This window comes from Corvus hawaiiensis, chromosome 20 (genome assembly GCF_020740725.1).
Source record: "Corvus hawaiiensis isolate bCorHaw1 chromosome 20, bCorHaw1.pri.cur, whole genome shotgun sequence".
NCBI lineage: Eukaryota > Metazoa > Chordata > Aves > Passeriformes > Corvidae > Corvus > Corvus hawaiiensis.
In genome coordinates this window covers 2,145,975-2,161,049 of record NC_063232.1, presented here as the reverse complement: position 1 = coordinate 2,161,049, position 15,075 = coordinate 2,145,975, and the positions used below count along the sequence as shown (strand labels likewise).

Here is a 15,075-nt window from a genome sequence, read left to right as displayed (position 1 = left end):
TGCTGACCATGTAGGTGTAAATACATCTGTCTTTTGCCATTTGCAGTAATACATGCCTCCTACACTTCTCCCAGTGAGGCAGATGGTCCCTGTCCTGTCGAAATATTACACTGCACAGACTTACAGTGCTATGTGTTTGCAGAAATATGAGGGCAGATGTTAAATATGTTAAACACACGCTTTGCCCCCTGGAGGTTTAAGTTAAGGCTGCTGTCTCAATTTGGTCATTTTAGGCATGCCAGGCTTCTTGGATCCTAGGCATTCCTCTTAAATCCCTGCTTTATAAATAACAGCTTTTCATGTTAATTTTGTGTACTTTCATCAAATATTTTGGATGCAGAACAAATGAAGGAAGCTCTCGGCTTAGCATTACAAGGCTACGTGGGCTCTGCTGAAAATTATGATCCTCATTCATGAAAACTCTATTTACATAGCAGGGTATTTCCCATGACTGTTGTTTTCCCCTTTACATAAGCCTCACTGAGCATTTTAAATTTAATTAGTTTTAAAAATTACATAAAATGAAACAGAGACAGTTTGTGAATAGTATAATTTACCGGAAAACTACGAATATGAACACTCCAACTATGTTTTAGATGTTTAAGAATAAAACATTAAATAAAATATTGCACACTTATTACAATTGTAGTAGTTTTAGAAAGGTTTGCTAATATTGCCACAGCATTAAGGAAACCTTTGTAATGAATTTTGCACTAATTACTACTGTAAACCAAGAGCTTTTTACCAAATCCTTCTCTTCACTGCTCCCCTATCGCCTACCTCCCCTGGCAGGCCCTCAGGTGAATTTTTAATTTCTTTCTCTGCCGTGTCCCATCTGGTTCTAAGTGTCTATTCCAGTTCTGGGAGCCCACATTTACATTTCTGTCCTTCACTGGCCGTATTCTTCAAGTCAAGTTTTTGGTATTTCCCCTCTTTGAGGAACTGTGACTTCCTGCCCTGTGATAACCTCCCCCTGATCCCACCTCCCTTGCCATCCTCATCCAGGATCACACCCAGATATGCTTCCAAAATTCACCTGAGCAGCAGCACAATCTTTTTCCCTCGCCTGTGTTTAAACTGTGAGCAGAAAACTAAAAAGGCAAAAATAAGCAACTGAAATGTGTCTGTGGAGGAAGCTAAACCTCAACATGACCCTCAAACTGTTTCTTCACTGTTTCTTAAGTTCCATTTACAATTATCTGTGAAGTTCAGGAATTTCTCTCTGTGCTTGGGGCAACTGCGTGTTCGTGGTTCACGTTTGGCTCAACAAGCCCCGTGAAATTCCCCGCAAGGGCAGGAGTGGATTGTTGGATAGACACGAATGGATACACACGTGCACACACCCCAGCTTCTGTCAGCATGCACACCCAGGGCACCCAAATAAGGGATTTTACAGTATGTCCTGAACTCAAGCACAGAATATGGGAATTACTCAGGGAGAGAGGGAATATTCACAAGCTCTCGCCTGAAAATTAATTCCCGGTTCATGAAACACAAGGTAAAATTCACCTCATGAGCAGGGTTTGAGCAAGAAAGCACTGAAGCAAGAGAGGCAGTGCCTGCATTTGCCAAAATGCAGGAGAAGGTTAGGAAGCTGCAGGACTCTCAATTGTTTTGTCCAACCACATGCCATGCTCAATCTACTTTCCTTAAAAATATAAAATCCCTCTGTAAACTAATGGATCTATCATATTTTTAACTGGAAAATATTCAGGAATTCAAACAACCAGAAAATGAGAGAGGAAAAATGTAATCATCGCCCAGCAGCTTTAATTACAATAAAAGAATATTTCAAGTTTAGCAAGAGAAAAATATCAACTATTGGACAGTATAACTTAATTTAAAATTGCTATGGTTTATGAAGCTCATAAAATCTTATAATATATATGTTTAGAGGAACTTTTCCCAACAAATATGTTGAAGTGCTTTATCATGGCACAGGAGAAGTACCAAAGTGCAGCTGGCTCTGGAGTGGAAATCCACACATGAATTACCCAGTCCAGAACAGTGCAACAGAGGAAAAATAAGGTCAAGAAAACAGCAGGATTAAGTTTTGCCTTTCTGCTCAACCTGGCTTACTGTCTTTCCAGTTCTGATGGTTAAAAATCATTTCTGCTTGAAAAGGTTGGAAATCAAAATAAACAAACTTGGAAAAAAAAGTAAAACCATATTTTATTCTGATTGAATACAGCTCTGCTTATGTTTCATTCCAATTCCTGGTGTTAAAACTTCTCCTGACCCACCCAAATGAATATTCCTGAATTTACAGAGGTTTGTTTTCAGGTTGTATTTATTTATCTGATGTTTTCAGTCTCCTCTTCCTCCCACCCCCCCCTTCTGCTGCCATGAAGTTACATATACTGAAATTAAAATACGGAATAAAACTAATTCTCACTAATAACACAAATGATTTGTACATGAATCATAAAGGCTAAGAAAGGTTTGTGCCACTTACCCTGTGCGTTTGGTGATGGTCCCTAATGTCATTGGCTGCTTGATTTGAGCAAGAGGCAACACCACAGTCAAACTTGGGAGCGGCAGGAGTCGAGGATTCCCGGGATTGTTGTTTGTGAAGTTATTATAAGTGTCTTGGCTGTTCAATTTACCTTGATGGAATAGAGATGCAATAAAACACATTATTGGAATTTTTTCTTCATTTATCATTTCTACATCTGCCTGAAATAAGATAAAAAAGACCAAAAAAAAAAAAAAAGAAAAAAGAAATAACAAACTTCTTTTGTAATAAAAGAAAAAGATCTAAAAAATTATTCTTTGTTTCAGATAAAGAATAAATTACAGTGGAAGAAGCAACTACTAATTTTACATATGGGGATAAGGAAGGATTCCTTTCCATGCAAGGGAAATTATTCCTGCTGCTGCTGCTTGCCTGGCAGTTTTGTTCACCGAAAAGTTTTCGAGTTCAATTTGAAGGACAAGCTCTGGATTCCAATTCCCTACTTAAAAAAAGGAGTATCTGGAAGGGAATTATTTTCCTAAAGTACCACATACAGTGTTGGTAATTGGAAGTCCTGAAAAGGTCGCTTTTGTTGTCTCGATGGATAAAGACACGCAGAATAATCATCTGCAGAACTAAGGCTGGAGGAAAATATCAAGTAACTATGTCAAATAAAGCCACACTAAACTACATGTAAAAATCAAGAAAGTATCAAAAAAGTAACTAATTTCATATTCCTTCAAAAAGACGAAAATGAAACATAGGTACTGAAAAAAAGGAAAGAGAAACATAACAAAAAAACCCTCAACAACCCTAAATTTAGCTGGTTTCAAAGAGGTCTGTGCTGGATGGGCGCCCAGTTTGGATACGCTTTCTTACTCGCTGTATCACTCTGTAGTCACAACCTTTCATTCTTCAGTTGGAAAAGGAAACTAGCTCCAAATTTCATGGACAGTAAAGAAAGAAATGTGAAGAAACCAAAGAAAAAAGTTAAACAAAAAAAGGGGCCAGTCTGTTTATAGCAGAATCAAAAGTACTTTAAATAGACAAGCAACCATGAATTAAAAGGTTTAGATCATTAACTTGTTTTTCTGTGTTCCTATAATGCTGTGAAACGCTGGCTTTGTTCTTAATCAAAAGGGAACCATATTGGGAATTAGGTTCCTAAACAACCGATGCATTCTACACAGATATTATACAAATCCCAGGCCAAATCCATACAATCTGCCTCAAGAGCAGCCACCTTTTTTCAAGGAAGAAAAACAGCACAGCAAAGGGTTTCTCACAGGAAGCTGCCTGAAAAGCTTTAATGGTACTTCAGATGGATTGAAAATAGGAAAAGGAAGGCGGAAAAATCTTAATGAATGTCTCATCATCCTAAAGACACTCAATGCTTCCTTCACCCTTCTTTTAATACTATATAACTGTAAGCTTGGGGGTTTTATTTGGGTTTTTCTGCAAAGTCCCCAGACCTCTGTGTCTCAGAGAAGCACAGTAATAGAAATGATGAAATTACAAAGTGTATTTTGAGATAAGTATCTGGCCTGAGCATCCATCAATAGGTTTTAAGAAAAATAGCAAAGCTTTAATGAAGGACAAGCCTATTGAAGTTCCCAGAGAGCAGATTTCATTAATAGCAATTTTCCTGCACCAACTTGGAATAAAAAGAAAAGGGAAAAGGAAAAAAAATCCCAGCTCAGTTTTAAATAAGACTGAGATGCAATTAATTTTTTTAAAGATTAGTTTAATAATGCACTTTAGGTTCTTGCAGGAAGACATATGAATAGTTTTGTGCATTATTGTCTAATTAGTTACTGTTCCTGCAGCCAAGGCCTCCCTGGAAGTGTTTCCCTCTCCCATATTCCCCTGGATCCACACAGGCACAGCAAACACTGACAGTATCTACTGAGGGGGCTCTAAATGTCCGTAATTTGTTTTCTTTTACTTGTTCAGAATATAATGACTAACTCTGAACTACTGATCCAAAGGCTGTGTTGGAACAGCTCCCTCTCCCCTCTCAAGGCACATTTAATGTCTCAGAGCCCTCTGCTCCCAACTTCATGTGGTTTTCCACATGCAAAACCTTCAATGGAATATTTGCACACAGAGACATGAGGAATTTACAGATGTCCTTCCTACACAAGGATGAGCTGCTTCGCTTCCATACAAGTTGAGGACTCCCAAGGCAGTTTGGGATACTTAGAAAACTACAGGATTAACTCATCCCTTCAGAGTTTTTTATTAATCATAGGAACAACATCTTACAAATTCTAAGGCTCACCTATAAGAACACATAATTAAACCCAAAAAAAAGTACTAAACAAAAAAAAGAATGAAAATGTAAAAGAGATTCTGAAAGGGACTAAAATGTAAGATGATTCTTCTTGGAGAAAGAAACCAAAAAACATTTAGGAGGTCAAGCATTTAATTTGTAACTATGTATTTGGAAGTGTAGCTTAATCTGATATATACAAACCTCAATAAAAAATTAACTAAACCAGACCTCATAACACACAGCACTTCACAGCACAAACATGATAAAAAAATTCTGCTGTGACAAATGGAAAAGCTGTAAATACCAAACATATGTCACAATAACCATTGCCTGCCAACCTGCATTTTCTGCTGCAACAGTCAGTTGCTTAACTGCAAAAAATGTAATTAAAAGTGATACCAGACAAAAATTAAAAGTTGGAATGCTACAAAGAGGAGAGAAATTATTTTTGACAGGAAAGTTGTTCTTGAAAATCTGACTACAATAATATTAAGATGAAGGGGATGATTAAGGTTAAAGAAAACCCCCCAATTTTCTGGTGTGCTGCTGTACCCATCCAGGAATCCGAAAAATTACCCTTCCGTTCCTCCAGCCCTTCCAAGTACGAAACTCCTGCAGCAAACAGGAGTTGTGTGCACACAGGGCTGTCAGATCAGGCCAAAAGAGCACAAAGAATGCAGTCAAGCATCAACATTATTTCTACAGCTCAAGCCGTTGTTGATTCACTGTCAAAGGACAAGCAACAAATAAGCCAAAGTTTAAGTCGGGTAGAAATATCCAGTATTTTTCATCCAGCAGAATGCTGAACTCAAGTTACCTCCCGACATGTGGACAGTGCATTTAACTGTAAATGGCTGTAGACTGACACACACAGATCACATCCCACAGACTCCTCCAGGAATACCTTTATTGCAATCAATCATCACCAGCACAATTCCATGGCAAACGTGTCCTCTAAAGGATCATTTCCAGTTGAGCATCCCAAGCAAGGGGGCACTTTTCTTTTGGTAATCACCAAGAGCCCTCAGGACCCCGTGCAAGGCATGGGGTCAAGTATTTGTCTTTCCATGGGCTGCCATAGAGAAGATTTTCGTATCAGAGCTGTGCATGGAACATATTAAAGCCAGCCTAGGCTGGTGAATCTCCTACTGATTTTACTACAGGACTTCCAAAAAGCTGAGGATGCTGTGTGGCTCTGGAGTCTGACAAGTTTATTTGCAAGTGCAGCCTTATGTTGGGTAAACATTGCCTACTGAGACATGAAAACCCAATCCTTGGTTCTGGTTTTGGACCTGTTTGCTGAGAGTCTGCAAAACCACCACCATCTCATCCCCACAAAACCTGAGCCACGCTTTTCCAGACATTTTATTCCACTGACACTCAAAGCAGAAATAGATTAAGTTGAGGATAAAAGTGAAGAAAGAAAACAACAATGGGCTTTGTTGTCAGAGGGAGGGAGCGGCTGCCGGGCCGGCCGGGCCGAGCTGTATTCCCAAACCGGCCATCACTAACAGACTCACTTCCAGTGAGGAAAAAAGGGAGGCCTGAAAGTGCCGGACAAAAGAAATCCCAGCAGACAAAGAAAAAACAAATTAAAAGCACCATTATAAAACACAGATGCTATAAGGAAAACAAACTTCACAAGATTTAGTGTTTTTTGACAAAGCTGGACATCTGTGGAAAAGCCATCAGGAGAAGCTCCCAGGTATGGCCAGACAGGCTCGTGGTCCCATGGCATCGCTTCCCTCCTCAACTCCTGGGCAGAGACACCCTCAGCTCTCCACACACCTCCACCACTGCAATGTCAATTTATCAACAGCTAAAATTTTACTTACAATTATTTTATTTACGATCAGTGTTAAATCTGTAAGTTACTCTTTAGGCCTGAATATGAGATTTAAACATTTGATCAAATTACACTTTTTTAAGTTTTCAAACTGTATTTTTGGATAAGAAAGGAAAGCTACATCAAGGGGAATATGTTCAAGACTTGCAAGCTTCTAACACTGTTCAAAAAGCAATCAATCAACTGAAAGCAATTAATACAATTACATGTCCTCTTCTGATCAACTAAGAGCCTTGATGAATTCAGGCCAGATTTCAAACTGGTCAGTGTTTGAGAGGAGCATTTGGGGGCACTGCTGTCAGAGATCAACAGAGGAGAGAGGAGGAGAAACACCCTGATTTTTGGCACTACTAATGACAAAAGTATACATCCAAATGCAGCTTGGCAGGGACATTCCCCAGCCCCAGGGATAGTGTTCAGCTGCAACACAGTGTCGCAAAAATACTTCATGGGATCCTGAAAGAATGGTATGGATGCAGCTCCCGTTACTCTGCTCTTTAGTCCACGCATAGTTCCACATTGACGCAACCAAATCACTTCTCACCTGATTTCAACTGAGTTTGAATCTACCAGTACCACAGATCCCATCTGTGCGTGGAAATGGAGCTCCCTAAATCACAGCCAAGTTTAAAACCAAAACTACACCCTCACACCTAAGGGATGCAAACACTAAGTTATCAACAAACTGAAACTAAACCCTTTTACTCGTTACATTTCAGCATGTGTATGACATGTCTCCAGGCACTACAGGATTTTCTTTGGTGTAAACTGTCAGCGAGGAAAGCAAAAAGGACTCGGCCCAGAGAATTTTTTCTGGTAGGAAAGTAATGATCAGAAGGATTTTAGTTTCTCGATACACTTTATTTGAAAAACTAAAGTGGTATCAAGCACCTCTCAGCCTTATAATAAAATGCTTCTATGTTGATTTTTTTCCATTTTTCTTCCATTACTCCAATACAAAAAGCTTAGTAATGCAGTGTCATTAAAATTCAAACCCCACTTGATTAGGTTTTATATCTTCCAGTATTTAACAGACTCCATTTCAAAGAGTACCACGTAGTCTACTGACATTAACACTACATATAAACATCTATAATTTGGTAAATAAAAACGCAGTAACTCCGGGCTATGCAATCATGTGGAGGCCAAGTTACAGGAAAATGAACTATGTTTGGCCATTATTTCTGTTTAGTGTAACACTGAGGATTCCTCAGCTAAACATTCCCTCATTGTATAATGCAAGGGAAAGAAAATCCTTTCGTACTGCTAGGCAAAAAATGGCAGGAACAACAGGAGTGTCATGGATGTGTTGGTTTATTTTGCTTTGCTTTTTATTCAATACAAAAAGTTTCCCGGATGAGAATGGAAAGCTTCCCAGCTTCAGTTCCAAGACTTTCACCCTCATTTCTGACCTTTCCTCAGACATGTTCCAGTATAATCTGTAATCTACTACAGTCGGAAGAGGAAACAGCAGCGCCCTGGTGAGAAACGCTGCCTTGTGACCCGAGCAGAGAACCCAGCGGAAGCAATGCTGGCTCACAGAGTCCTTGGAAGAGCCTGACAGACAAATTCAGTACCGGCCCGGGAAACACACCCGGCACCAAGAGCCCTAATTACTGCCAAAGTGGGCTTTTTCTTTCATGTTTTGTTTTATTCAGTCCAACATGTGTTATCTTTCTTTGTAAAATGTTAGACATTTTCCTAGAAAAAGTCAGGAAACTAATTATTTTAGTTAACGATCGCCTCTCAATTAAAGTTACATTGCCATTTCCTTGAATTGTGTCCTATCAAATTTAAACTCATTTCACACCCTAACCCTCAATATTTCCAGTACAATCAGACCCATTAAAGGAAGAATATTATGATTTAGCTACAGCATATGCACACACATCATGTAGCTACTCAGAGCTAAACCTATCACTAACTTGCTTCCATTGGAATGGATGGGAGAAAATAACGCAGCCGGTTGTTTTTGTAACATTTAAATCCGTTTGATATGGAACCTTTGGAAACACAGCTGCACTAAATCTCATGGCTGTCCTAAGAAAGCAGAGCTTGCTCTCTGTTTGCATCTAGGCAAGGCATGTGATGGTGACAGCTCCTAAGTCAGAGGGCTCTGCCGAGACGCACAAGCGCCAGCCCAAGTGTCCCAGTCACTGCTCGGACAGAGTCCCCTGCCCTCTCACCCGAGCTCCTTGAACTTCAGCATCATCCACTCAAAATCTGAACGTGGCCTAGTAACAGTCCCTTCCTTCTGGAGTTTTTCTGCTATCTTCAGTTTCAGAAACTCTGTCATCAGTTATGAAGTCTCTCACTCACTGATACCCAATAATCTCCTCTTGTCCTCGGCAGAGGAGGAACTCCCACGACCTCTCTGCTGCCTGTGCCTCTACCTGGCCAAAGATGGATCATGAAAGAACAGTTCCAACCTCAAGCTCTACCTGGATTTGAACCTATCCTTTACTTACACAATTAGTGATCTATGGTTGGTCATTTCTACTAGCTCCATGTGTATTTTTTCTTTTCCTGTATGGAAAAGAAATTACATTGACAGTCCAGAGGAACCAGAAAGGAGAGGAAACCATTCTGCCAGAACAGCAACAATGTCTTGAGCCCTGTGACACCTCTCACAACAGGTGTGAGGACACCTACAGGGTCAACTGCCTTGTGCAAAGAGTAACTCCTTGAAAACCCGACACAAATACCTGCTTCTTCCCTTGCTGTTTCACCTCCTCGCTTTGTACAGACACTGGTTTGCTGTGCTATAGCTGCTCAAAGAGCTGCAAAATAAAGGTGTCTCGTGGCATTTCCTTAGAAAACAACCCCTCCAGCACCACACACACAAGTCTGGCATAATCATCATTTTTCAGGATTTATTTAACTAAAAATACTGTTTGTGCAAAGCTTAAGTCCATGTATGGGCAAAACTCAAAATAAACCCAACCAAACTGGTTTGCCAGCTGTTGGCTCCAGGCTTTGCGCAGGCAGCACTGGCAGCGCTTAAGCTGGGCTATTCCAGATGGTGTTACCAGCCAAATCAGCCAAACTGGCCACCCTTTGCTGGGTCATCTCCAGCAAAGGCCAGGCACAGCCAGGGCCGAGTCCATCCTCTTTGAAACAGATTTTGCACCTTCAGCAATCCACAGATGGGAAGAATGCAAGATGAGTTTCTTGTAACTACTACGGGTGTAGCTGCAGAGTATTTTGCAAACAAACATGAAGGAGCAGTGCCATCCTCCCCTCCATGTGGGTGTAAGCCAGCTGTGGGCCAGAGGCTGTGGCTACCACAGCACTGGACTGGAGTTTGCAAACTCTTCAGAGGACAGGACTCTGTGAGCTCAGACTAACACTGCACTAATGAGGTTATCGTGCAGGCAGCCTCCGGGCGCTGTGGAGAGACTCTGTTGCTCCGATTTCTTGCACATGGGAATTTTGTTAACACTGTCTGCTGGTGAATGATGAAGCGCTTGAGAAAACAAGAATGCACTATTGCTGCCCCTCGTCGTGTCTATCCATCATAATTCAGATCAGCACAGCTCTGAATTCAAAGCCTTCTTTCAGGGATGACTCCGAGACACTTCAGCATTGTAAACTTCGGAAAATTTTGGTGTCTCAGACTCTTCTTCCAAATGATACAGAATAAAATTATCTTTATGAGTTGAATTGTTTTTGTATTGGGACAGCACAGTCAGAAAAACTGATCAGCCTGTCTTAGAAACTACAAAATGAACCGGGCTGGGAATTTCTGAAGGACATCTCTGTGTGCAGATGTGTTCAGGGAGGAGATAGGGAAAGTTTAATGGCAGCCCCTTACCCAAAGGGCTGAGCTTACTCCAATTTAATATTGATGATAAACTACATGTTAACACATCTGTGATTTTTATCCCCACCTTTCCATCTCTGCCTTATTTTCCCTCCAGTTGCAACCACAAGAACAAATATTTTAGCACCTGAATTCAACCCGGGTTGAATACACGGGATTTATCCCGAGTTATGTGGAAAAAAAAAAAGTGCCTTGAGAACCACTGCATTTGAGAACTTGATAATAATATCCATGGGTAATTATAATAAATGGCTTGTCTGAAACACCCATAGAATAGGAACTGAAACAAACCATGGCAATCTGTCCCCCTTGTACCCGCCACACACCCTCGGCAGCTCTGCTCTTTTACCCATGACTGCTGAGGATGTTTTCTGGCTCCGTGACAGCATCGTGACTCAGGTCATGAGAAGTGTCAAAGATGCATTTCCTTGAGATGGGAAAAAGCAACTGATTTAACAGCCCACAAGGACTAAGCAAAAAAGAATAAGCTCAATCAGCGTATTTAGGGGTAAAGATAAACCTTTTAAAAGACAGAAGTATATTTTATTTCTAATCTTAATGCTTACGTTTCTTTCCATAAAGTGTTTACATTTTTCAGGCTACCAAAGATGCACAGTTGATTAAATGCCTTACTTAAGAATAATAAGCTGGAAAAAAAGGAGGGTAACAAGGGCAACACCCATTTACTGCATAATCCATCACCAATCGTATAGACAGGGAGTCTGATTCAGGCTGCAGACATGAGGGAGCAGCCCTGGATTCCCAGAATACCCACTGCCAGGGGAAACAGAAGGTGTTTGGGCTTGAACTCAGCATGTCCATCAGATAAAATGTTTGTTCCCACCAGCTCTTGTCCCATTCCTTCCCCTCCTTGGTTACTAACATGGAGCTTCACATGCTTTCACCTTCCCTCATGCCAAACCTCCCTTGTCATGCAACACCCTCCATACTTAAACCTCCTCCTTCAGCTGATACCGTCTCTTGAAAAACTCTAGATTCTACTTTCTCACCTTCTGATCCAATATATTACAGGCTTGTATCAGGTGAGCAAAGCTACTTTTTGTCATTTCACTGATGGCAGCTCCCTTGAACCACTTACATTCCTTGACCCACCAGCAAATGTCTGGACAGCAATGTCTCCCCTGTGCTAGTCCACTCTTCTCCTGACCTAATTCCAGCCTTTCCACTTTGTGCCTTGGACACGAACCACGCAGAATCTTTCCTGCATCACTCCTTCAGTGACCAACTCTTTTCAGCTGGACTGTTACTCCAAAGCTCAATCCTAGTGATGGGTTTTATGCTGATCACACTCATTTCAGCTGTACACAAGTGTACCTAACTCTGCACTGACACACTGAGAAGACATAAAGTCGAGCATGTTCCTTCTCATGGATCATTAATATCCTTATTTATCAATTTCCAATTAGCAACTGCAAAATCTTATCGAAGTGCTGCATCAGCTGCAGGATGTTGTTACTACTTGCAGTGTACGAGAAGGAAATGCACCAGCCTGCCTTTTATGTACTGGTTAGCTGGGGAGATTTGCAGATGGAAAAACATGGGTTTACTGTAAATTAAGAGGGAGTAATCAAAGGAACAACTGAAATAACCATAAAATTCCAAACTGTCATTCATTAAGTCATTTTCAGATAAACCCTTAAAATTCCAGTTACCACTTCTTGGACTCCCTCAGTACCTGACTCTCACACATCAGCACTTGACCCTCTCAAAATTTCCTTCCATTTGATGTTACCAAGACTGAAATCATCCATCTTGACAGGAAAACTTCAGGGGGACGCTCACATCTGCGGTAATCCCACTCCTCTCTGCCTTCCCCTTTCCTTTCACCTCGCGATCCATCTCTGCCATCGCGGTCTCCTGTGTGCTGCCGATTATTTCCTCTCCGCCTGCCTACCCACAACCTTTCCGAAACAGTTTGCTCTGACCACTGCTACAGCATTTGCTGTGCTAAATCACTCAGTCATAGATTTTTACGTGCCGTATCTCAAGAGCTGCAATTCCCTTCTGATGTCCATCTCCTTCAATTTTCAATCTATCCGTAATATTTGAAACTTCTCTTTCAAATATCAAGGTGAACATGTATTTGCCCCAGTCTTCGATCTATGCTGTTTACTAAAACCTGCTTCTGAAACACTTGATGTACAGACACGAACTTCCCTTGTGACAAAATTTATCACTACACTTCCCTACTTATCTGAAGGGAATGGATCTTTTCCTTCCACTTCAGAAACTATCCAAAATACACCACCCACTTCTTTCACTCCACTGATTCTCTACCGATTACAAAAAAAAAAGTAGGTGGGGGGGAAAAGGCAGCTAAAACACAGCAAACACAGCTCCCTTAGACCTAGTAAGCTGCTGGCTGGTTCCCAAACTGGTGATTCCAGCTCTTCCCACCTCTTCTCCCAGCCCTACACGTGGGACCTGGGCTTGCTCTGGGCCCTTCCAAAGCCAGCGATGGGATTGCTCCAGAAAGAAGGAATCATCACAGAATGGTCTCTAAAAGTCACTAGCAGAAAATTCCCACCAGATAAATTAACTTTGTTTTTTTCCCAACTGCCTTAAAACCGTGAAGAGAAACTTCAGGTGAGAGCGTGAAGAAAATCACTGGGTGCTTCAGGCAGCACAGTGAACGTGGAGGGTTTATATTTGCAAATAAATAAATATTTATGATGCCTATACGAGCAGTTCAGTGTCTGTATTAGTGAAAAAAGAGAGGGTTTTATCCTCATCTCCACCATTTGTCCGTGTTACGGCGGTTCCACGCCAGGTCCCCCTCTCGGGGCCGGCCCCGCCTGAGGCGCCATGGCCGGGGGGAGGGCGCCCCCTGCAGGCCGCGGCGGGCAGAGGCGGGAGCGCTGAGGGACCCGGCGCGGGCAGACGCGTCCGGGGCGAAACCTGCGCCAAGAAGCGGAGCTGGAAAAGTAATTATTTGAAATTATCTGAAATGACGCGTAAATAAAAAAAGAGCCGAGTGTGACGCTGTGGAGAAACACGACAGTGACACAAATAGAAATGTTAAAAGCACGTTAAAACAACGTGGGGCGATGCCGCAGCTTGCTTTGCTGTTTCCACGCAAACTGTTTCTATCGTGAGACGCTAAAGAGAAAAATTAAACTTAATACGGAGTTTTCGAAGAAGCGCTTTCAGCTCGTGTTCACAGCGTTTCGTGTTAAACTCCGTGAAGGAACTGCCCTCCAGTGCTTTAAGTAATTATACAGTTAATTTTCTTTGAAACTATTTTTGTCTGCCTCTCTCTAAATAGGTGGTTTCTTAAGTGAGTGTTACTTAAAGGAAACCAATCTGTTTTTCAGGAAGGGCTGATGATGTCAGTCCTTTCAACTCTGCTTTCCCATAAGAATTCTTCTAGTAAAAGGAGTTTCACTCTGGGAAATAGTGAAAAGTAACGTGAAAATATGTAAAGCATCTCAGGCTGCATGTTTATCAAACTTCCAGTTTTATGTTTGGCTTTTAATCATGTTGCGATTGTGACATGAAGGAAAATCAAGAGAAAACCTTTTGATTTTTAAACTTAGAAAAGATTTTGCAATGAAAAATGTGTCACACTAAAATATTTATAAAGAGATAAATACAAGCCTGAACACACTGTATCGAGAACAACATGGTTTTTTCATAATTTTAAATTTATATACTCCATCTCAGCATCAGTATTAAATCTGAAACAGAACGATAGCATACTATGAACAGTTTTTTGGCAAATAAATAAATACTTCAATGCCCAATGAAATACAAGACAAATTCAGAGAGAATCATATTATTATGGAATATTTTTAGTAGGTGAGGATGTGTAGCTGTAGATCCAATGTTAACTTACTGGATTATTATTTGTTCTGGTACTGGAAATTCCTGCAGCCAACAACAGAGAAAACCAAGTGAGCAGAGCTACAGAGACTTTATTCACTTACTGGTGATGGAAGAATTAATAACATTCTGTAAATTTTAATTTGCACGATTAAAATAATTGGAGTTATATGTAGTTTTTAACCTTCCAAGTAAAGCACTGCATTTCTACAGCTAAATGCTCCTTGCTATTCACATGTTGGTGTCCTGAAGAGAATAGGGAGAAGTTTGAATCACCAAGGACATAGTTCTGCTTTAACTACTCGCCCTTTAATCCTTATGGTGTACCTGTGAGACAGGTAAGGAACCATAAACCCCATTTTATACAAATAAAGGGCCACGTATGGCTGTATTTTACCCTAATGTTCACCCCAACAACCGACCGATGTTGTAACACTCTTATAAGAGTAAAAGCCCATAAAAGGATCCCAACATAACTCAGATATTCGTGACAACACACTCTGGCAATCCAAGGGAATGACAAAAATACAACCTCGCTGGATTAACAGACAGAACAGCCCAAACAAAATCTCTGTCGGCTATAAAAGGTGCAAAGGAAATATCTCTTTATCATCCTCTATTTAACAGTTTACTTCATTCTGCTGAAAAGAACAAAGCCAAACGATGATTCATTTGGAAATGAAATCATCCCTACCCCCAGTAAAGGCTGACATTGTGCGGGTAAACAGTCCTGGGGTGCTCCAACACAATGTAAATAAATTGCCTTGCTACTATATACACAGCAAACAGTTTCATTTTGAAACCAGGAGGCAAAAAAACAAGCGAGAAAAACA

The 15,075-nt window shown here is 40.9% G+C and overlaps 1 protein-coding gene across 1 annotated transcript in view; it reads right to left on the bottom strand.

The window, feature by feature from the left end:
• BCAS3 (BCAS3 microtubule associated cell migration factor) overlaps positions 1-15,075 on the bottom strand; it is a 299,682-nt gene that overhangs the window by 200,606 nt on the left and 84,001 nt on the right. Inside the window, 1 exon segment of the mRNA XM_048324409.1 lies at positions 2,456-2,606. Coding sequence (XP_048180366.1) covers positions 2,456-2,606 — 151 coding nt within the window.